At 41.8% G+C, this 24181-nt stretch overlaps 1 protein-coding gene across 1 annotated transcript in view; it reads left to right on the plus strand.

Moving 5' to 3' along the window:
* The window catches only part of stab1 (stabilin 1), a 58921-nt gene extending 36451 nt beyond the window's left edge, over positions 1–22470 (plus strand). Inside the window, exons 49-70 of the mRNA XM_020630662.3 lie at positions 1–122; positions 221–280; positions 2260–2436; positions 3020–3109; positions 3339–3485; positions 4162–4218; positions 4314–4482; positions 4918–5067; positions 8134–8235; positions 9635–9751; positions 12316–12448; positions 12578–12635; positions 13280–13424; positions 14216–14349; positions 14587–14752; positions 15796–15902; positions 16026–16145; positions 16522–16656; positions 16749–16853; positions 19394–19543; positions 19756–19857; positions 22155–22470. The exon at positions 1–122 is cut by the window's left edge and continues 13 nt beyond it. Of these exons, the coding sequence (XP_020486318.2) occupies positions 1–122; positions 221–280; positions 2260–2436; positions 3020–3109; positions 3339–3485; positions 4162–4218; positions 4314–4482; positions 4918–5067; positions 8134–8235; positions 9635–9751; positions 12316–12448; positions 12578–12635; positions 13280–13424; positions 14216–14349; positions 14587–14752; positions 15796–15902; positions 16026–16145; positions 16522–16656; positions 16749–16853; positions 19394–19543; positions 19756–19857; positions 22155–22220 (2612 nt within the window). The 3' untranslated portion in view covers positions 22221–22470. The remainder of the gene's footprint in view (positions 123–220; positions 281–2259; positions 2437–3019; positions 3110–3338; positions 3486–4161; positions 4219–4313; positions 4483–4917; positions 5068–8133; positions 8236–9634; positions 9752–12315; positions 12449–12577; positions 12636–13279; positions 13425–14215; positions 14350–14586; positions 14753–15795; positions 15903–16025; positions 16146–16521; positions 16657–16748; positions 16854–19393; positions 19544–19755; positions 19858–22154) is intronic.
* The last annotated feature ends 1711 nt before the right edge of the window (positions 22471–24181 follow it).

Below are 24181 nucleotides of genomic sequence, written 5' to 3' on the forward strand. Positions count from 1 at the left end.
TCAACAACAGATCCAGGATCGTGAACGCCGATTACACCACAGCAAATGGAATCATTCACCAAATCGATCAAATGTTGACACCCTACACGCTACAGGACAAACCAAACCTGCGCATTAACCCGGTAAGCAGAGTGAAATTGAAATTTAAAAAAAAAAGGATCGATGATCAGTCAGATTGAACAGATGATAGTGTGACCTCTCTTTCTTCCTCTGTGTTTAGGTGAACCTCACCTCAGCAGCTCAGCTTTATGGCTACACTCGCTTCTACAAACTCGTGGAGGTAAAAGAACAAAAATCAGCTGCACCACCAAATGTGAAAACACCCTTAGCGAGTTGGCTTTTCTGATAACCACAGGTAGTGTGTTTCATAGCTTTGTCTTGTAATTGACAAAGGCTGAGATTCTTTTTGTCTCTTTGAACCCCCAATAATCACCAGCAGATGATCACTAATAACCTAAGAAGAAGTTGCCTTAAAAGCAGTTCTTATTGGTACAGGAAGCCAGTGAGGAAGAGAAAATACAGGACTAATGCGCTCTCTCCTCGTAGCTCTGGCTGCAGAGATTTAAGTGAGCTGACATTACTCTGCGTTTTGTTATCATAAAAAGTGAGAGAAAGGCATGAATCAAATATAAGCTTTTCACTTCTCATACGTCTACACATCCTCTTCTTACACCTACTTCTTTTTGTCCGTCACATCTTTTCATCACGACTCACCTCATCTGCCCACAACTGATGCACCTCACCCTTCACCTCTTTCTTATCAACACGACACCAAACACTGCGAGGATCACTCAGGCATACTTCAGTAAAAGTAACAAAACCAACACAACGAAAATACTCAGGAAACGTTGTCACAATTAAAGACAGGATTTGAAGTTTGAATTTTTTTTTATTTAGCTAATGTTGTACACAAGCTGTCCTTCACGACAGATGGGATTTGTTCTGTATTGACCCAGACAGGGACTTTAATGCATTGTTTCAGCTGGAAATGTAGCAAAGAAGGCCAAACATAAACCCTTTTCACACATATGGAAATCTCTTGAAAAACTCCGGAGATTAGGCTACCCGGAGGGACTTTAGGGTATATGTGAACGCAAACAGCCACATTTTACGCGCAGACTTTACCCGGAGTTTATCCTGCTGGACCCCTAGTATTTTATCCGCAGAAAGTCCGAGTGAGCTGATATGAGAATGCAGCCGCATATACTCAGGAGGATTCACCTCGAGCTCACCTCAAGCCAATGGGAAGAGAATGACGTTCATATACAGTGACTGCCTAAAGCGTCTGCACACGACCAATGTGATCTCCGTGCACGTAATTAAAAGGGCATTATCTAGATATTATCCGTAGTGCATATGTGAAAACGGCTATAAATTCAGTTTTCAGTTTTGATTTCATTAAGCTGAAGGAAGTCGCTAAACGTCCAGTTTTTGATTATATTTAATCAAAAGTTGTAGAGTGTGCAGTTAAAGGGATCCCAAAACTAAAAACTATTTGTGCACTACGACATGATATGGTACGATTGGATATACCATTCAATACAATACGACACAACAAGACACTATACAATACAATATGGTATGATATGACACAATACGATGCGATGAGATTAGATTTAAACGTACAATATGTCAAATTTTGACACCAAAATATCTAAATGATTCAAAAGTGGACTATGTTATATACCGTATTCTTTTTTGTTGAGTACTTACATTACCTCAAATATTTTCCAACACTTATCAAAGCCAGAGAAATACGTAATTTTTTAGTTGTAACGGCCCAAGGCTTGTTGTGGCAGCCAACATTTTTATCGTTGCCAAGGAAACACAGGATGTTACGTCAAAGAGTGCTGCATAAGGAAGCAAGAATTGCTACTGAAAGCTGCCGTACTGTTGCTGTTTGTACTGCTGGGTTAAAAAGTCATGTAAATTGTACTCTGACACATTAGCTCGTCGGTAAACATATTCTCTTCCTCAGGGTCGTCTTTTTGTCGGGGTGGGGCGGGGGAGCAGAGAGAATTACTCCCACGATTCCCCGCTAGCTTCGATGTCATTTTTTGTCATTGTTTTGTGTGTGTGTAAAAGTACAGAGAGTTGCAGTAAAGTTTCCTCAGAATTTGGATTTAATAATGACAAACATAAAAAGATACGAGATCAAAATTAGTCATAAAGATTTTCAATTTCAAGCAGGATTAGGGCGAAAAAAAAATATTCAGAAGTACTAATCAGGTTGTGATTTACTGTGTTTACTTTGTGCAGGATGCAGGGTTAATACCTGTGCTGGGAAATAAGATCCACCAGCCGTTCACTATGTTCTGGCCCACAAACCAAGCTCTGGACTCCCTGCCAGCTGAAAGACAGCGCTGGCTCTCCAGCCCCGACCACCAGGACCAGCTGGCTGCTACCGTGAAGGCTCACATCATCCGTAACTCCAAGGTAGGAGGAGGATGAGGATGAGGAGGAGGAGGAGGAAGAGGAGGAGGAGGATTGTCTTATTTATTAAACGACCAATGTTATGGCTCTTCAGTGTTGCTGCACAATAATAAGTGTTTACAACATCTGTTACGTTTGTCAGGATTGTGTTGCTTAAATAAACACGTCAAAGTTATTTTTTGTTTGTTGTTTGATAAATCATTGACGTAATTTCTTCACTTTTTCAAAGACAGAGAAAACTTCAAGAATAAATAGCTATATATTTTAAATAGAAAAATGGGCTTTTCCCCAAACATACAGTGGGTGTTGATTTAATGTTTCCAAGACTTAAAGCGATTCCCACTCTGTGCCCCAGATAACCAGTAAGAAAGCTATAGAGAATAAATTTGGCGGTCACAGAGGAAGAGAAAGGTCACAGAGTCTCTGAATCCACCCAAAGAGGAGAAGAGTTAGGATGATGAAAATAACGTGACAAATAAATCCATTTTATTTTGTTGTGTGTCTTTGTGTGTGTGTGTGTGTGTGTGTGTGTGTGTGTGTGTGTGTGTGTGTGTGTGTGTGTGTGTGTGTGTGTGCTTGTGTGTAGGTGATGACTGTCAGTCAGCCGTCTAAATACTCGTGGTTTCGGACCATGCACGGATCCCAAATCAAGTTCAGTTGTGACAAAACCCAAGTGGTGAGTAAAACTTTCTCACAAACTGAAATAGAGCCATATTACTGTAATAACTTAAGTCGTCTCATGTCACCATGGTGATGTCTGAGAGGACACTGAAAAAATACATGAATTGATCAGTGTTCCCTTTCAGCTGCGGTGGCATGTTTAAACTGAGTGTTAGAACATTTGGTAAGATAGCTATGTGTGCTTAATGTGTGTGTGCGTTGTAACTGTGTCTACTTGTGTTCAGGGCGCTATTTTGCTTAACGAAAATGAAGCCAAGGTCGTGGAGCGCTACATGACCTTCAGAGAGGGCATGGCCTATGGCATCGACCAGTTACTGGAGCCGCCTGGCCTGGGAGCACACTGTGACGGCATAGAGAACAGGACCACTAAAGTATGTTAAGCTAACACAGCTACTTTCGATGCTTCTTTAATGCTGCTGACAATACAAATGTTTACACTTGTTCTTGATAAGATGAAAAATAACCTGTATCTCAGTTTCACAAGTATAGATTACATTCTTACAGTTCCAAGGTTACACTCGGATCTTAAATGCTAATATCGGCAACTACTTTGGATCAGTTAGTTTTTACACCCCTGATGGCTGGGCAGTAGAGGGCTGTCTGTGCGCTTGCATGAAGCGTTTGTGTGCTGAGAATAAAAGTGTATCCATCCTGTCTCTATGACAACAGTCTGTTGACAACGGCCGCTGTATGAGACACACACTTTTCACTGTTTTTTATTGGAGATCGTTTATTTCCCGATCAGACACGGAGCAAAGAGGATATGGGTACAAGACATGATCCGTAGGCGGCAAAACTACAGGAAATCCATACATTTGGGAAAGAGCTGAAAGATATTCAACTTGACAATCGGAGCAGCAGCACAAAAAAGGCGGATGCTGGGCGCTGCGGTTTTTCTTCTCGGTGGCCGCCTTCTGCAGCAAACGCTCTCTGCTCTTTGAAAACAATTAAAAAAAGACGCTACTACTCAGAAATAAACGCTAGGTTATCAGGTAGCATAATTGATGGGGAAGCCTAATTGAAGCTTTCTTTGTTCAAATGTCTCAGGGGCGCTGTGGAAACTGCATCATAACTCCAGTCTGCCCCTTCAAACACCATGACACGGTACAGTCTGCATTTCAGCTATAAAAAAAAAGCCACACACTAACAGATTACAACAAATAAATCTATAAATAAATTCAACTGTTACTTTGTTCCAGGGAAGAAAAGAGAGCTGTTTAAATTTGCGCTCTAGGTTCGGACGCGGCCCGTCACGTTGGTACACTGATCTGGATGATCATTTCAGCCGCAGGGGCTGTCAGAGAGTGTGTCAGTTTGATACCTGGAGCCAAAAATGCTGCAAAAACCACTATGGCAGAGACTGTCAAGGTAAGGAAGGAAGAAATCAATAAAGACAGTCAGAAATGTGTCTGAACAATCCTGCAGAGATCTGGAAACAATGTTGTATCACTCCAATTATCATCAAGTTTTACGTGAAATGGAGGGAGGTGTTTGAGGAAAGGTCATTGGGGCAAAGTGCCAAAATGGCTGCAGGTGCAACTGCCACCATCACCCACTGAACCATCCATCCTTTACCCCTTAATTGGTAGATAGGGACCAGGCTAGCAGGGCCATGTGCTCACTACCGTACCAGTAGGACTGGTAGTGAGCAGGATTGCAAACTCAACATGTCAAGAACAGATGGAACTAGAAAGACAACACGGACAAAATGCTTGTTTTAGACTTTGCTGAACACAATCAAAATCAGGTTTTTTTTTAGTTGCAACTGTGTTTTTTAATCCACCTGTTCTGTGTTTTTTTCAGTTTGTCCAGGTGGATTGGAAGCACCTTGCAGTAAAAATGGTGACTGTGACGATGGTGTGCGTGGTTCAGGAAGATGTAAGTGCCGAGAAGGCTTTGTAGGAAAAGCTTGTGAGCTGTGTCTCTCCGGCTACTACGGCCCCAACTGCACAGGTATACCAAAAGACACATGAAGGTGTGATTTAAACACAACTAAACACAAACTAAATCCCAGAATGTGATACCAGTATACCAGTTTAAAATAAGTGATTCTCTGTCGTCGGTTTGACAGCAACGTCATTGTAAGACATGTTTACAATTTTATTTGTTTGTCTGTTCTTAAGTGCATATTTGTCAATCTTTTCTCTCTATACATCTTCAAATGAAAACAACCCAAAATCCATTTGTCTTCTTTCAATTCAATTCAATTCAATTTATTTTTGTATAGCGTCAACTCATAACAAGTGTTATCTCAAGACACTCTTTGTCTGTTAACATTACGAAAGAGCAGGTAAAAAGACCTTACTCATTGTTATGTTACAAAAATCAGGTAAAAGACCTTACTTATTGCCATATTACAAAGACCCAGCCTATCCATCATGAGCACTTTAGCAAAGCAGCAAAAGTTACAGTGGTAAGAAAAAACTGCCTTATTAAAAGGCAGAAATCTTCGGCCGGATCCCCGGCTCATGACGAAACAGCCTTCACAGGCCTAGACTGCGCCGGGCTTGGAAAGGGATAGGGGGAGAGATGGGATAAGATGTTGTTTTTCTTTTTAATCCTCGTCGAGTTAAAGGAGTAGTTTATCTATCTGTCTATTTTTGTCGCGCAGCATCAGAAACTAAAAGAAATTCAGAGAAGGAATTTTGAAATGAGATCGGTGTGGGAGCTCCTTAAAGGGAAGTAAAATAAAGGGCTTCTTTTCTGCTTTTCGGGAAAGCAATACAACAATCAACAAAATGGAGGATAGAGGACGTCGACCAAACGCTTAAACATCAATCAATCTTTATCTGTATAGGGCCAGTTCACAACAAATGTTATCTCAAGACACCTTACAAAAAGCAGGTAATAGACCTTACTCATTGCTATATTACAAAGACCGAACGTTAATCCATCATGAGCACTGAGCAACATTTACCGTATTTTCCGCACTATAAGGCGCACCGGATTATAAGGTGCACCTTCAATGAATGGCCTATTTTAGAACTGTTTTCATATATAGGGCGCACCGGATTATAAGGCGCAATAGAACGTGTTTACAACTGAACAAGGCTGGGAGATATTGTGAATATATAAATATAAACTACGTTTTATACGTATACGTTTTATACGTATACGTTTTATACGTATACGAAAACTACGTTTTATACGTAGTGCATTCACAATAACTCAACGTTGTTTAAAACGTTAATGTGCATATTCACAATATCTCCCAGCCTTGTTCAGTTGTAAACACGTAAAAGAAACACAGTCTGATACCGCTAATTCAAACGTTAGTGCATAACTCAACATTGTTCAGTTACGTATAACACGTAAAGCTCACTTTTTCAGTTCATTCCCCGTCCACGAATCCCTCGAATTCTTCTTCTTCAGTGTCCGAATTGAACAGTTGGGCGAGTACGGCATCCAACATGCCCGGCTCCCTCTCGTCATTATCCGAGTCAGTGTCGCTGAGCGCCGTGTACAACCAGTATGGATCAACCAATTAACCAATTGATCCATATATAAGGCGCTCCGGATTATAAGGCGCACTGTCGTTTTTTGAGAAAATTAAAGGCTTTTAAGTGTGCCTTATAGTGCGGAAAATACGGTAACAAAGTTAGTGGCAAGAACACACTTTCTTTCAAGAGGCAGAAATCTTGTGCAAAACCAGACTTGTGATGAATAAGCCGAAACTGCGCCGGGCTTTAAAGATGGGATAAGATGCAGGACAAAGGATAAGGACAAACATCATCACCCTCGCTAGTCAGAACCAGATTTACTAGTCAGTTAAACTTTTAATATTTTGGCTCAAAATTATGCTAATATGTTACGCTCAAACTGCAATGCAGCCACCTGCCACTAGATGGGGCTGTAGCCATAGAAAAAACAAATTGTGCTCAATGTTCACTGTTTTCTGAGTGATTTATCGTCTGGGAACCTTCTTAGTTTCAAGAAAAACTGTGGTTATATTTTCTTTTATTTGCCGTTACGCCCACATCCATCATATTAGCTGGTTTGAATCATGTCTAATCAGTGAATTGTATCCACTCCCAAACTGACATGCGCGCTGTCATTGGCTGGAGGAGATACACCTGCTCCCAACCGAGAAATGTCTTGAGAAAATAAGTGCTGGATTACAGCTTTAGGACAAAACAAACCACGCTTGAGTAATTAGGTCATTTAACCTTCATTTGACCTTTATCCTTCCTTAACCCTCTAGCCCTTAGTAGTAGAGTCGTAACAGGGGCGAGACAGTAGGAGTGTTTAACATCAGGGCTGGCATGGCAGAATGGCGGTGTGCGTGTATGCGGAGCTCCTGCAGCTTATGAAGTCACAAACTGTGACACCGATACAAAGCCAGTGCAGATGCAGTGTGTAAGTACAATGGCATAATGATGGCGAAACTTTATGGCGCTGTTGCAGAATCATACTGTGTACAAGGCTAGTCTCACCCCCATCGGCTATCCTTTAGTCTGTCGCCATAGCAACACTCCCCACTCACCATCACACAGCTGGATGTTCTTCCAGCAGACAAAGCCTGACAGCTGTGTTCAGTCAGAGTTACCCTGTAAGGCCCGTTCTAACATGTTCACCAGCTGCTGATCTCTGCTTCGGTTTCAAAGTCCCCCTTAATCATATCCTAATGTTTATAAACACGCGTCTCCTTTAATGTGTCAGCGCTCTGATTCAGGGCTGTAGCAAACGCAAAACTGCTTGATCATCGCTTTGAAGGGAGATAAACCGTGGATTCATCGCTAGTAAATGAATCCCAAACTAATCATAGGTATAAGCTGAAAATGGCTGAATTTTGAATCAGGTTTTAAAGCAGAGTAGCTCTCTGTGAACGGTTTTCTGTTATTTCAGTGAACCTTTGGAATTGTTGTTATTTTTTCTTACACTGTTGATCATTCTATACAGACATTTAAACAAAGGCAGTGTTATGTCTGCGTGCATCAAAGAGCTAAGGTTGTCACCTAACGTTGTATCTCAGGAAATGAAACATACAGGAAGTTTGGTCATCTGAATTGTCTTTCTCAGCCTGCAGATGTGGGCAGCAGGGAAGGTGTGAAGACGGCATTGAAGGTTCAGGGTGTGTCTGCACACCGGGCTGGGAAGGTGATCGCTGCCAGAACGAAAAAGGTGAGTTTCATTCCTGAATACGGGGCTGTAGCTCAGTTTGTAGAGTTGGTTGTCTCTCAACCGGAAGGTTTGGGGTTTGATGTCCCCTTTGATGTGTCCTTGGGCAAGACACTTAACCCCAAGTTGCTCCCCCTGCTTCGCCTGCGGTGTATGGATGGGATTAGTTACTTCTGATGGTCACTTTACATAGCAGCCTCTACCATCAGTGTGGGAATGTGTAGGTGTGATCTGCGGTGTAAAAGAGCTTTGAGTAGTCAGAAGACGAAAAGCTCAAGTCCATATTACCAAAAAATACAATTTAGTTCAAGAAGTCCATCCTAAAGCCCAGTGTGTCTTCTTCATCTTTAAGTGTCTGTACAAATAGTGAAGGAAATATTTCTCATTCGGCTTGATTTACTACAAAGTCAAAACAAAGTGAAGTCTAGCCATGTGGATGTAAATCCAGCTCTGCAAACTCACGTTATCTGCATGCTTGTTTGAGCTGAACTTTTTTTTACCAATAAAACAAGAACATTGGTGTCAAACTGCAACAAAAAGCATCTTAATGTTGAGATTTCCTTGAAGTTCTGAGCTAGCATCAACAATAATCAATCAAAACTCCAGGAGAAAAACACACTTTTTAAAAGCTGTTGTTTGTGTTCTTGCAGGGAGCCTTGACAAAGTAATTGTTTTTACTTTTTACAAACCTGCATCATGGTGTCATCAGTTCAGCATCCTTTCAAACTGTTTATTCCCGATAAATCACAGCTAAATCTTTTTAGGTTCCAATGGCAACTTGAGTCAGACAACTCACATTTGCTTGAAATATTTATCGCAGCAGCAGAACAAAGTTTGAGCTTGGCGTCGAGGCTCCAACCTCATCCCTCCTTTCAGTTTTACATGCAGAAATTTCTGGAGCAATGGGATGATATCTGAAAGGCCCAGTCGGAGCCTACAGGTGGATGCTGGGTTGGGTTGGTGGTGGGGCTGAGTGACAGTGCAGTACAGCTGCAGGTCAGAGCTGGTGATGAAAGAGCAGAGGGAGAGACCAAAAATCTTGCAGCTTAAATACACTGCCAATTGGAAGGAGGTACTGTCAGGTGATTGTGGATAATGACGCACATCAAGTGTGAAATCAGTGCAGCTCGAATGGTCTGCCTGAACTGGCTCACAGGCGTCGCTTCATTAGTTGGTATTCAGCAAGAAACCCTGATACTGAGCTGATTTGGTCCAGGTGTAGGTGCTGGCTATACATTTCCCATCAGCATTTTGAACAGCATGAATAAAGAGCGTTGAGCAGCCTGGGTGGAGATGCTTTCTGGTTATTACTATTTTATAAGATTTGTTGCTTCTATCAAATTTACATTTCCTTCTTTACCTTTTTGTCTTCAATGAATCCTCCATGCGCCTTTGTGTCCAGGCGTCATCCCAGAGGAGTGTCGGCAGTGCCACTCTGACGCCGACTGTGTGCCAGCCGTTGGATGTCAGTGTAAATCTGGGTTTCAGGGGAACGGCACCTTCTGCAGCCCAGAGCCACGTGAGTGTTCTGCAGTCCCAAAGAACAATTTACCATCTGGAGAGTCTGAAATCCTGCAGGCTTTTGTCAGCACCACAATAGTTGTTTTTTTATTAAAAACATATTAACTAATTTCTTAAAAAAACATTTTCTAAAGCGCTTTGAAGCTATAAAAGAATGAAGAATGAAAGAGAACAAAATTCTGACCTCGACTGTAACACTAAAACTCCTCAATGTTGGCTGTATGCCTGCTGCAGGATGTCAAATAATCCTGACCCTGCTGAAGCTCAAACTTTTTAACACGTACACATAAAAACATTGTAAATTTGGATTTACGTGTTCAAGGTTTAACTCTGATGTTGGATCAATAGCAGAATAACTTAAGCTTTATTTTATACAATTGGTAAACAGAGTTGCTAACATAATTTTAATATATTTATCAGACTTCTGGTGTTTTTTTATTTTTTATTTTTTATTTTTACCTTGGTCAGGTTAGGAGTGCAGCCAGCTTCTTTTCTGGGGGAGTCTGGCCTTCAAATTGGTCATCAGCAGTGAAAAACTGGTGGTGTGAGTCCTCACTAAGACCAATAACAGACTTTATTTTAGAACTGAATGTAGCAATTGTAATGTCACCTCTTGGTTTGTAGAAAGACTGCCTTGACTCATCAAGAAGACGCACCCTCATGATCCCTGGCTTCTTCTTGTTATTCCATAAACTTTATTAAAGGGGACATATTATGAAAAATCCACTTCTACAGTGTTTCTGAACATATATTTGGGTAACCTAAGTGTCTACCGACCCACAAAATATGAAATAAATCCATCCAGTCCTTTGTTTGTAGTCTGCATAAGTTTTACAACACAGAGAAAAATGCTCTGTTTCTAATTTTCTCGGTTTGTGATGTCACAAGCTGGATTCTGGTAAAAAAAATATATATATATCCTCCCCTCCCCTGGTATCTTCTTCACCCATGAACTCCACCCCCAGGCTAGAACAAAACTTTTGCACAGGTCTGCCATTTTTATTCTTGCTACAGAGGAGTGATGTCTACCGGGAAAACTCAGGGGTTGCTCATTGCATTTAAAGAGACACACACACCAAAACGGAGCATTCTGAGAGAGCTGGTTTATACAGGGTCACAAACCTCCTCTGGTGCTTGATTCATGTTAGATTTTGACCAAAGCACAGCACAGATGTTTCATTTAGACCACAGGGGACTGTTTGAAAAGGTGGAAAAGGGAGATAATATGTCCTCTTTAATCCCTGAGGGGACATTCTGCTTTATACTCTGTTATTGGACTCACGGTCATAGGCCCAAATTACACACATGGAATGGAAACATGTCAGAGTGAGGCTGCTACACGGGGAGTGTGCTAGAGCCTCCTGCGCCTTGGTCAAGGGCATCTCAGCAGTACTAAGAAAGTGAACTGGCCAGCTTCCATAATTTTGGTCCGTACCGAGACTTGAACCGGGGACCCTTCATTTGGCAACTCAAGTCCCTACAGACTGAGCGACTGCTGCCCAAAAAGCCACTTCATCAACTTTTTAGCTCAACATCAAGCAATAACGTTTCACGGATACCTTTCCAGAAAAAAGGAACTCAAAAACTCTCTGAAAGATATAATGTTAGTGACATAGAGCATGTTAGTGTTTCCCACAGGATTTCATGAGACTATGGTGGGGGAAACCCGACCCTCTAGGGGGTCTGGGGGGAATCCACCCCTGGGAGAAAAATGTGTGTATTTTAAAGTTAGATGCATCAATTTGTACAAAATTAAGAGGTGAAATGTATGAAAAACTTTGTTCTCTTCTAACAATTTTGTGTTCTTGTAGTGCACAAATTGTCAAAACATAAAATCCAATGCCCATGGAAGTTAAATGGCTTCAGGCTTAAAAGTAAACTTTAAGTGCAGTTTTTCAAGGTGAGTTGCGGAGCGTCTTGGATTTGTTCCGCTCTTTCATTTGTTTTGCAGGTTCTAAAAGAATATTCAACTAGAATCTCGTTATTTAGGTTTACAACTAGTTATGCTGCTTTGTCTGACAGGGTGATCAAAAGTCTTTGATTGTGTTTAAAACCTCCGAAACCTGCGCAGCGATTGAAAAGCTCCGAACGGCTGTGAATTGTAACACTCTGCAGGAGGTAAACAAGGTACGGACCGTTTTAGGGAACGGACATAAAAACAATCACACATTCCGGTGTAGGCTACTGCAGCCACACATCACATTTAACGGGGGTAAACTGTACTTTAAATGTTCTTAGAAAAGAAAAGAAAAACTTTAAATGTTCTTATAACCTACTTGATAATAATTCCCTGACGCTAGCGGGGCAAATTAGACTATGGCACGACTGATTAGACTATGGCAGGCTGCCACAGTCTAGTTAATTAATGGGAAACACTGCATGTGTTAGACCTAATAGTAGCAAATCAACAGAAAGTAATTGGACAAATGTTCATTTGCTATTAGTGTAGTGCAAAACAATGAGGGGGATTTGTAGATATGGAGATGACACATTTACAGATCAGATCTCGTCCTTTGTTGGGACGTGGATTTCATTAAATGACAGCTTTGTTAAACTCTTCAGCTCCAGACCTCTGTGCCGAGTATAACGGTGGCTGTCACCAGAACGCAGACTGTAACCAGACAGGACTACTTGTCAACTGCACCTGCCAGAGTGGTTACCAAGGAGACGGCTACTCCTGTGAGCCTATCAACAGGTGGGTGGGGCCTGTCATTTTCTCTGAATCAAGTTCCTGTTTCTCTTCAGTGGGTTTCTGTCTCCTAGAATCATTTTTATGAATGTAAGAAGTTGACAGATGCTGTTCTTCTGTATGTTTGTGATTCAGGTGTATTGAAGACAACGGTGAATGCAGTGAGTTTGCTTCCTGCAAGTTCACTGGTCCAGTGAGTAAAACTTTATCCTCTTTTTTCCGATCAGTTTTGTTTTGTTCTATGCAGCAAAGAGAAAGTGTCAGTTTGTGGGTGGAAGTGTTGTCAACTTAAACAAAACTTAGGCCCCTTGTCCTCCTTGTGTTGTTTCGGGCAGAAAAGCTCTGGCTGTATGAAGCGTTTGCATGTGCACGTTGTCTCTCTGACAACAGTCACTTAAAAACAGCCACTGTATGACCGACATTTGAGACATATTTGAGATCATTTTTTCCCCTTCATAATGAGTATCAAACAGAGGATGCTTGCTTCTCTACTTAGTCTGGTCACGGAGCAGGATGTGGGTTCAGAGCACGATCCGCCTTTGTCAACAACAATGGCGGATGAGACACTAATCTGACTCTGCTGCTTATGCCAGGGCACAATTCCTTTATGTTGTTTCTATGTCTTCTGGGTCACATTGCATTGAATAAAAAAGCAAATGTTAAGCAGAAAAAGCAAATTTAAAACAGATCTAACTGTCACTACCGATTGAAGTGAAGTGCTGCTTGACAACTTTTGTAACCTAGCAACAGGAAGTCGATGACACGTGCTCTGAAACTGAGCTGCCAGCGTAAAGATAGCCGTTAAATGACTCAGGCACTTGATCTGTTTTTTTCCAGAATGAACGTGACTGCGAGTGCTTGCCGGGGTATGTGGGTAATGGAGTCCAGTGTTTGGAGAAGGTGGTGCCCCCTGTTGACCGCTGCCTTGAAGACAATGGAGGCTGCGACCCTGTGGCCACATGCAAGGACCTGCATTACCATGGTAATGTATCTCTACTAACTTGAATCACCTTAGCCATAATACCTTCAGTAGTGAATAGTGGCGTCTGCATTACAGATCATTAAGTACATTATTTTTTGTCAAACAGCAGCAAACCTGAGATTGAGATAAACTGATAAATGTTTCATAAATGTTACCCCTACACACATTTTTTCCAGGAAAGAAACCACGCATTTGCCTAAAAACAATGCTGTCACATTAACCAGATACTGAGGCTCCAACTCCCGATTATTCCCCACAGTCCTCAATCACTAAATAAACTTTCCCTGATTCACCTCTACTCTGCTAATCAGGAGCGCCATTTGTGAACAGAGCTGTCGATCATGACTTTTACTTGTTTTCATAGCATCAGATAACTAATTCAAAGAAAAGAAAAGTGAACACTTGGTCATGTTTGAGATGAGTTTCACATGTATTATGATCCTATAATTCGTCCCATCTGTTAACATGGAGGAGGCGTAGCTTGTTGACTAAACTGATGACTGTCAGTAGGGGAGCATCACGTTTTGGTTTCAATTTGTGGGAGCTGTCATATGGTCCATCTTTCATAGTCTCCCGTTGATACCAAGATATGTTAGCCTCATGCTCATTTATCAAGGTGTTTCTATTGATGCTTCATTCATTCATTCATGCGTCATGTTTTATTTGTAATACCAAAAGTGGGACCAAACACCTGACAGCCACTTTTGTTTTCCGGTGGTGAATTATTTTACAATGCAGCATTTAGTTTTCACCCATAGATAATAAACTGTAACTTGGGTGTTGTGGTTCAGCCAACACAGCCGGAGTTTTCCACCTGCGCTCTCCGGAGGGGAAGTACAAGATGAACTTCAGTCAGGCTGACGCCGCCTGCCAGGCAGAGGGCGCCCAGCTGGCCACCTTCAAACAGTTGGGAGATGCACAGCAGGTAAACCCACTCACAGAAGGTTTTACTGTAGAGACACTGCACAGTTCAGTTCAGACTGTATTAGGAAATGTTTTTGAAGATGGGGAGTAATTCACTTTTTTTTTACATGAATCTAAAAAAGAATAATGGTCCTCATAATTTACACTTATCCTCTTCTATAAATCCTGATGGTAGCAGTGCATGCTGGTATTTCTTATCCATTTAAACAGCCGTCTTCTTTCTTCCCTGCTCCAACAGCTGGGGATGCATCTGTGTGTGGCAGGCTGGATGGAGGGAGGAAAGGCCGGATATCCGACCACCTTCCCCTCGGTCAGGTGTGGAGGAAACCACATAGGAGTGGTGATATACAAAGAACCTGTGGACCAGAGCTTCAAGTACGACGCCTACTGCTACAGGCTGAAAGGTACTACAGCAGCACAGTCACATCACACATCACAGAGTCCGGATGGATGCAACTTCACCGGGCTGACTTGTCTGTGAAGCTCTGTGTTGTTTGTTCTTCTGGAGATAATATCTGCTCAACGCTGGATATCAGTTTGATCTGTTTATGTTTCATGTACTGCCGCTAATAATCACATTTTTGTTTGGGAGACTTTTTTATAAAATAGCAACAATATTTAACTTTTACACCTTAAAATAGTGCAGTAACTTTCAACGGGGAGAATGACGTCTCTCCCATGTCCATGGCCTGTTTGCTGCAGTATGTAACTTTGGCAGTGTGCTGAGGTCATTTCACAAGAAGTGTAGCATTCCAGTAACATTACTAAATCTTATCAGTCAATTTGGTAGTTTGGCTTCTCACAACATCTTTGTCAGTTTCTCACTCTCTGCTAATAAACAAATACACGTTATCAAAGAGGGGTGAACGTAACAGCACTTTGTCTTTCTTCAGTGCAGTTTCACTCAGAGACCTTCAGTGGGGGCCAAAGCGCCACCAAACCTAATCCATACATATTGTTACTTCAAATGTTTCCCAAGAAGGCTGACACGTGCACATTACAGTTCTCAGATTTGTAGTGTGAGGATTTAAACAAGCCTTGATTATATTCAGTTCAGTTTTATGACTGAATCATGGGAAACAGCGTTTATCAGGGACAGAGGCAGAATGTCCTGGACATCAAAATATTGCAAACTTAGAGCAAAAAAATGGAAAGACAAATTATAAAACAAAAAGGGGATAATCCTCAGATTTGAAAAGTGGAAAACAACAGAATATTTGTTCTTCTTGTACTAATATTATTAATAATATGCCCCCCTGTACCGGTATACCCTAAAACAACAGATACATGTATTAAATATCATGGGAAGTAGTCAGATTTTTATCAGGACAGCTTCAAAACACAATGATGAGGACAATAAGGACACAAGACCTAAAAGCTCTCCGGACTGACGAGCATAAACACGACATAAAAGTATTCCCTGTGATGTTTATTTGTGTACATGTAGATGTGTCCTGTGTATGTCCGGCTGGTTACATCGGAAATGGAGACTTCTGTAACGGCGTCCTGACCAGTGTCCTCGCAACATACAGTAACTTCTCCGTCTTTTACAAGGTCAGTGTGATAGTTTCTCCATTTTAATGTTGAAGGATAAATTGCCGACAGTGACTTAACACAACACATCGATTGTTGATAAAAAAAATAACTTAACTTTTCTCTCTCTCTCTCTCAATGTAGTTATTGTTGGACTACAGTGGCTCGTCCTTGGAAGGCAAACAGCTTGTTGACTTCCTGTCTCACAGGAAGTCTGAGGTCACGCTGTTTGTTCCTCATAATGCTGGATTTACTCAAAACAAGGTGAGAGACCCCAACTCTTCAGTAGTGATCTAATGAGTTAAAGTTAACGGACTCTAATTTATAATTAATTTAAAGGAGTAATATGTAACTGTGACACCTGGTGTTTAAAAAGGGTACTGCAGCCAAAATTCAAAACCTTGTAGAGATCTGTCTCCCCCCGCCCCCTCCTCTCTGGTCGATGCTTACACAGGTTGCCATGTCGCGGTCACTGAAACCTGAAACTTCAGTGTTTAGCCAGCTCTGCATCAGTCTGTAAACCTTTCTGTGTGTGTGTGTGTGTGTGTGTGTGTGTGTGTGTGTGTGTGTGTGTGTGTGTGTGTGTGTGTGTGTGTGTGTGTGTGTGTGTGTGTGTGTGTGTGTGTGTGTGTGTGTGAAGACTCTATCACTTCGAGATCTCGAGTACCACATCTCAGCCAATAACAGCAGACGACCATTCAAGGATTTAAAACACAAGGAAGTCATCATATCCAGGCTTGGGTTCAATCTGACTGTTACCCACGGCAACAATGAGGTCAGAAAAAACACACACAAACACCCACGAGGTCCATGAGTTCAAACACATAATTATGAGACATTATTTTTATTTCAATGTTGTCGCCTCAGAGCATTAAGCTGGTGAACAAGCGGCTGCTGCTGGACTGGGACATTCCTGCTGTAAACGGGATCATCCACGTCATCGAGGCCCCGTTCACAGCGCCCCCACCTCCAGTGAGTACAGATGCTTTAACGTCAAACTGCTGGGGACGATTAAAGCAGCTACTTTCTCTTTCTTGTACACCGTTTTCAGACCACACAAGATGTCGTACGGCTGGAGCTAATGTCACATCAGCTGATCACTTTAAACGTCCACAAGATCACAATTTATACAAAAAGAATTCTTAGAAACGGAGATCTCTTCTCATGGTTATGTTTGGACGTGTTCTTTAGTATCATTTAGACAGGAGTTGCTATTTGTTGATACATCCTGCTTTTTTTTAAGATTTACTTTTAAAGTGATACACATGTGCCACTAAGACCCAAAATGGCAGACAAAATAAGCACGCAAAGCTTGTTTTGCATCCTGTTGGTGCTCCCTGCGGACAAAGCAGTACATCCGGTCGAACAAATCAAATAGCACTCTCATGTAAAACCTTAAACAATCTAGAAATTGAATATAATTTGAAATGGGATGATATGATGATCAGGCCTGAAAGTTGACACACGGGAAGCCATCTCGACATTAGCTGCAGCCCCTTCACGTCGTGTGTATCAGGCTGCCATAGCGACACGACTGCCAACAATGAAAGAGAATAAATACATGGGATGGCTAGGTCAACAATGAAAGAAATGCTTGCTGTATTTTGCACTGCTGCAGTTTTTATCGTGGCCAACGGGAGGCGCTGTTAAGGCCGCACCTCTCGGGCCTGCTGCGCATACCAATGGGATGATGTCTCAGCTGTTGCTAGGCAACAGGGAGCAGATGGCTGTATTTAGTTTCACGGCACAGTGTTCAGGAAAGGAAGATGCAATCAGCTGAGTTTGCAAACCGATAACATCACAGCTCTGATCAATATTCATGAGGAACAGATCGTTGCAGATCTGAAGCCTCCAGCTAAATAACAATTATGTTATTCGCCCTGATAAATCGTGTTCACCTTATCTCCCCCTCCTCACCCCCTCCACCCGTTGATTGTGTACAGCGGTGGTTCAACACACTTGGATCTCAGAAACAAAGATGGACTCCAGGTTTTGACCTTTTTAATGTAATCTCTTCTTTTGTTGTTCTCATGTTTCTGCCATCTCTAACGTAAATTCTGTAGCTGCTGAAATTGAGGGGGGTTAACATAATTTACCAACAGCTGTTAACGTATAATTATTCAGATTTAATTAAAAACGTGGTTCCTGTGTGACCACATGGTGACTGAAGTGTAACAACTTCAGACCGTCACATTTTCGGCTGCTATCACAGGTCAGGATGTCCAGCCCCGACACTGCACAGGAAACTAAACGAGGTGAAAGAACTGGATGGTAGACTTTTTTTCTAATCTAGCTGCTTTACTGTTCTTCTTCTTCTTTTTGCATTTTGAATGTATTCTGTTGACATGTGGTTCATGCAGGTTGGTGCTTACTCCACAAACGTGTTTCCTTTGACATTTCTAAACTTTTAAAGGATAAAAAGAACAGTTCATTCAAAAGCAGGGGACATGTCCAATCATTGGAAAGCATCCTAATGTTGATTGAGGAAACAATTTATTTAAAAATCCTAACCTCCACTGGCTCCCAGTACCCCAGAGCGTCAATGGATAAGGCTCCCCCATCCTCCTTCTCTTAGACTCTATCTCTTCTTTGTTTTGTTTTCACAGTTTTGTGTTGGTGTTGTTCTTTGTTAATTGTCTTTGAGTACTTAGAAAACGATATACAAGTATAATGCATTTTGTGGGAGTAGAGAAGAGGTGGAGCCTTGAGGGTTAAAGTGGTCTGAGTGTTGCTGTTTTATTGTTTCCTCCTCTTAGCGTCATCAGGTTATCACACGTCTACCCAAGGTCAGTGAGTTCTCCTCAACACTCACAACAAAAACAACAACACGAGCATCAAAGTACTCCTGTATCAAAAACACAGGCTCCGTGACCAAACGTCCAACCTAGAGTTTTTAAAACCCTGATCAGAATTTAACACCCTGGACAATAATATACTATAGAATATGTCAGGATCTCTAAGTCCACGCTCGGCTCCTTTCTCGCTGAATGTTTTCTTGGAGGAGAGAAACTAAAACGAGGTTAAAGGAAACATGGATGCTGTTTAACAGAATGGGACCATCCAGCGACATGTGAAACATGTTGCTTTTATCTCACCCTTAATACTCTAAAGACTGTAAATGGCGTCCATGATGGGTGGTGAACATGTGACCGGGATCTGGAGGTTCTGTCGGGTCTTTTCATTAGATTTTTTTAATATTAAATATTCATGTTGTCATTGGTTGAACTTTTATTGCCCTCTTGGGAAATGAAGCTGCTGGGGCACGGAGAGTCACGTCTCCATGGTGACAGTGCAGCAAACTGTAGCTGTTGCCATGGTAATAGAACTCGACAGACAGCGACTGAATGTGTTTGAGTGTGTGTGTGTGTGTGTGTGTGTGTGTGTGTGTGTGTGTGTGTGTGAGTGTGTGTGTGTGTGTGTGTGTGTGTGTGTGTGAGACATCCTGTGGTGAGGATTAAAAGTTGTGATATGACGGATTTTGTCATTGTGCGCGTCATACTTGTCGTCTCCAGATCTCCCATTCTGCTTCCAAAGGCCACGCCCACTCCAGCGGCACAGTGTCGGCCATCTTGGTGTGCCTGTTGCTGGCCTGTGTGTTGGCTGCACTCGGCTACTACGTCTTCAAACACAAGACGGACGCCTTCCGCTTCCACTACTTCAGAGTGAGAAATAATCTGTTTGATTCACAGACACAGGAGATTTTTATAACCATTTCATCATAACGCCTGTTAGCATCTGAACTGAAAAATTCAACCATATAGAACAGGTTTTAATGACAGGAGAGTTTGATATTCTTCTATCTAACAGCTAGAAGTTTATCGTCTCCCTGCTATCTGTTGGTTAACGATCTTTCCTGTTATCGTCCTTGTGGCAGAATGAAGATGAGGACGGGACGGGCGGTAGGAAGAAGCCCACGCTGGTCTCCATCCCCAACCCTCTGTACTGCGGCTCCAGAGCCTTCAGCGAGCCGTTTGGGGTGAGTCGACCAATCAAAGTAAGACTGAAGTCATCAGGAGAGCCTGAATAGATCTATACGCTTTCTAACTAGACTGAAGAATCCCTGCACTGAAAATCAACACAACACTCAGTGTTTGTAGTACAGTTCATGAAGACACAATAAAGGTTAATAAAGGTAAATGTAAAGGTTTATAAACCGGGATTATGCAACTCAAAGTAGTAACAGCAGCAACAGTTTTATGTTATGGAAAGTAAACTTCAAAAATACAGTTTCTAAATATTTTTTCAGCGGCTCTTCTGGAAGTTAATTTCTTGTTCAAGTCTTCAAAAGACGCGTCAGAAAATCCCTCTATTAATAGTTTTAATCCTGGACAACCAGCTATGGAACAGCCGAAGTTCACGAGGGGGGTGAACATCTCCATGGTAACAGAGGCCTCCGTCATAAGAGACGTCGCTGTGACACTCTAGGATTGTGGGTAGTGTAGTTCTTTTCCCTGACATCAAGAATAAACCATGTTTTTCTTAAATAGAGGTTGATATCTTACAAAGTTGTGTCCCCTACAGGAGCATAAACCATAGATCCTCACTCAGGTAGCTCGTGGTCAATCGACCTGGATGGCTATGACATCATGGCTAATAATCAAATCCACTATGGTGAAAATGAACGGGGTTTGTATTACTGTAATCACACTGATGAGCTCTGTTATATAGATCAATAAATAAAATAAAAAACAATTTTGGAATGACATTTATTTCATCAGACACCACAAAGCATTGTCAGTTGTGTTGATGTACAGGTTGAGCCTTCAGTGTGCCAGGTGTGTGTGGTCAACTTCCACATCAAATGGTCACAGAAATGTCGATGGAGATTCTCTCCAACAGACACATCCTTTTCTTTTGCTCCTTCATACTCCGTCATATAACCGAGCAGATATGTCCTGATGCCTTTTTTTTGTAAAAAGTCTCCCATGCTGCCAATCAGAAACTCGCCATTTTTAGTTGATTCGATGAGAGGAGGGGGTTTGAGAAGTGAATGTGCCACTCTGCGTTCACTGCACTGAGCCTCTGATTGTCCCTGCCTGGCTTTGGGCAATCAAAAAAGTGGGGAATTGTGGGTCACAGTTTACATGCACATCGAATGATTGAAGCTGATTTTCTTTGGGAATTATTTATACGAGGAAACTTGAGAGTTGTAGCGAGGCTTTGGTGTTTAAAGACAAACTGTAATGCTGTAACGTAATTCTTTGTCTCCTAAAACAGCTTCTTTTATCCACCGACCGGCTCAGACTGTCATTCAGAAAACATTATGGACCCCTACAGACAGCAACCTTTTTCTCCTTAAAGGGATACTTCACCGGTTCAAACATATATCTGTGGGTCATATATGTATATATATATAGAAATGTGAAATACATTTTGAAGTTGGTGGCTTCTTGACCGAGAAAAGGCAGGAAGTGTATTTTTGGCTCATGTGGATGAAAGACACCAACTCCCAGAATGCATGGCACCGCAGGCCACTCCCACTGATCTAGAGTACCAAGCTAGCTACTACCAGACTGAGGAAAAATTCATTTCACAAACAAATTTGTTGGCAAATTCATCATGAAGTACTCTTTATTTGTCTTTCTTTTGAAATGGTGAATCTTTGCTTTGTACCGGGATGTTCAATCAGAAAAAGGAAACCTCCTGTGGGCGGGTTGAAAACATGAGGAACTAGCAATGCAGTTTCAACCCCTCTTACCAAAGCAGCCGCCGATGACGCAAATGACGATTTTTGTGTCATCGGAGGCTCCTTTTCAGACAAGAAATGCGGAGCTTTCCCGTCTCAGGGGAAAATGAGGGCGGGATGCACGACCATTCAAAAATACTACCAGGTTTCTAATGATACAAAGCTTAATGCAAATGGGTGAAGTATCCCTTTAACCAGAAAATCCTGTTACATCAGTCTCTTCAAAGCCACCAGACTGCATTTACAAAAACACTAATTTGATCTCTTGCTGTCGACTGCTGGGAGGTTAAAATTAGTGTTATTGTTGTTGGAGTTTGGTGGCTAGAAAGCGATGTAACGGCTGCTTCTAGCGTCAAAAAAGGTTTCTCTCTGTAGTTTAACCTCCTTTATCGGAGTATTCTCATTCTGCAGTTTGAGTTACACTCAGGCTTGTTGTTTTCCTTTACCACTCTTTGAATTGACTTTACATTTTGGTTGGTAAAGAGCCATAAATATTGACTTTATGACCAAACAGACAGCCCTCCTCCACATACTTGTGTGTAACTCGATATCCTGGTTTGATCGTCTTCCTTACTTCCCTCCTACAGGATGGGGGTCAGGCGATGGAGTCCGCAGAGCCAGAAGATCCTCCAAAGATTCTGGACCTGGACTAGTAAAAAATCAACAAAACTGGAAATATCTGTCTACAATCAAACCAGTTGCCTTTTTCCATGTTTAAGGCTTCAACTCATCTCTTCATTTGTATCTGAATAAGAAATAAAAGTTGTCTTGTTTACTTTAAAAGTATGGCTTTCAAACGATTACATTTTTTTAATCAGTAAATATCAATAGTTAACAGCGCTGAATCACATGTTTGTTCCATTATTTCACATCTAAAAATAAAAATTGAGGCTTTTATTTTGACATTTTGTATTGTCTTAAGGTCAGAGTACTTTACTTGCTGTTTGAATTCAACTGTGCTTTTATTTTGAAATAAATGTATGACCTTCAGGTGGATCAAAGGTAACAACATTAACTTAACCACTGAAACAGGAAGTGGTTACTGATCACAAACAGCCCAAAGGAACAGTAACAAAGGTAAATGTGTGATGTCATAAGGTGGATATTACTTTGGACTCGTCAGCTGAGCTGTCTGAGAGTTTGTTAAAGTGAAACGAGACATTCAAAGATGCAGCAGGGTCCTTCGTTTACATCACTGAGACTACAGGGAGACACTGAGGACGACTATCTACTGTTTCTGTAAGTTGTGCGGCTATAAATAATTATTAAGTAACAATTCGTCAGGATTCTTAAAACCCGCCTCAGCTCCAGCTCTCAGCCTGTTGTTAGGTTGACTGAAAGTTAGACTGAGACAGCATTTCCAACATGGCGGCTGCTGCTGATGAGCCTCATGTTTCAAGTATGTTTGCAAAATCCACAGTGAGAAATTATTTTAGACATATTACAAAACATATTTTTTAAATATTTCAACTTTTACTGCTCATCCTGTTCGGGGTCGGGGAGAATTGAGCCAATCCCAGCTGTCATTGGGCAAGAGGGCAACAGTCAATCACAGAGCTGACACAGAGACAAACACTCACAGTCACTTCTACTGGTAATTCACCAGCTAACCTAACGAGTCTTTGGACTGTGGGAGGAAGCCGGAGAGAACCCCCACATGAATGGGGAGAACATTCAACTCCACACAGAGAGGCTCCTGTCAGACGGGGATTCAAACCAGAAACCTCCTCGCTGTGAGGCAACAGCCCTAACTACTGCACCACTGTGAAGCCGTTCAGTCCAAACCAGCAGAAATTAAATGTCCATCATCACTCAAAATCACACCCTCTGAGACGGCTTTAAACTCGATCCGTCTGCTGCCGTTTGTCATTAATCATTGATGATGTTGTTCATCAGCAGGCAGCCTGTGGATGTGTTTGTCAATAAACAGGAAATCACTGCAGGCTTGTCGGACACTGATGGGACCGCCAACTCAGCGATACAGCGATCTGATGTCATGTATAGATTTTTGAGATGCATTTCTATTCTCCATCATTAAGGCCTCGTCTGAACTCTCTTTGATATTTTCAAAATGATGCAAAGCTATTTCTTAAAAAGGCCCACAGATAACGAACAGGACGTTAATAATGGGAAGTGTGGTAACTTCTACTCCTAAGAAGGATCAGTCGACAACTTTATGTCTAGATATTCACTCTTTATATTGAATGGAAAGGGTTTGTTACAGAATATGAACGAGATGGCAACGTGCTGCAATCGAGGGTAAAAATGAGTGACGTTCAAGTGCACATCAGAAAATAGGAAAACCCATACTTAAGACTCACGTTACAACACTCCTCCCCCTTTAAGTTCAAACATTTCCCAAATGTAGCAATAACAATGATGCTTTCACTGTGCATAAACCTAAAACGTATCCGTGTCTAAATAACACCTCACAGAAATACACCTGACAACAAAAACATTGCATGTTCAACATTAAGTGCAACTAAAACACTCAAGTCAAACATTGAGTCTATCAGGGGGTTTGCGTGTGCGCTGCGATCTGCGCACAACCCTCGGTGAGCCCACAGGCACTTCTGGTGAAGGTGTCTTAGGTGAATCTGGCATTGCAGGCCAG

The sequence above is a fragment of the Labrus bergylta genome, chromosome 5, assembly GCF_963930695.1.
Source record: "Labrus bergylta chromosome 5, fLabBer1.1, whole genome shotgun sequence".
In the NCBI taxonomy this organism is placed as follows: Eukaryota; Metazoa; Chordata; class Actinopteri; order Labriformes; family Labridae; genus Labrus; species Labrus bergylta.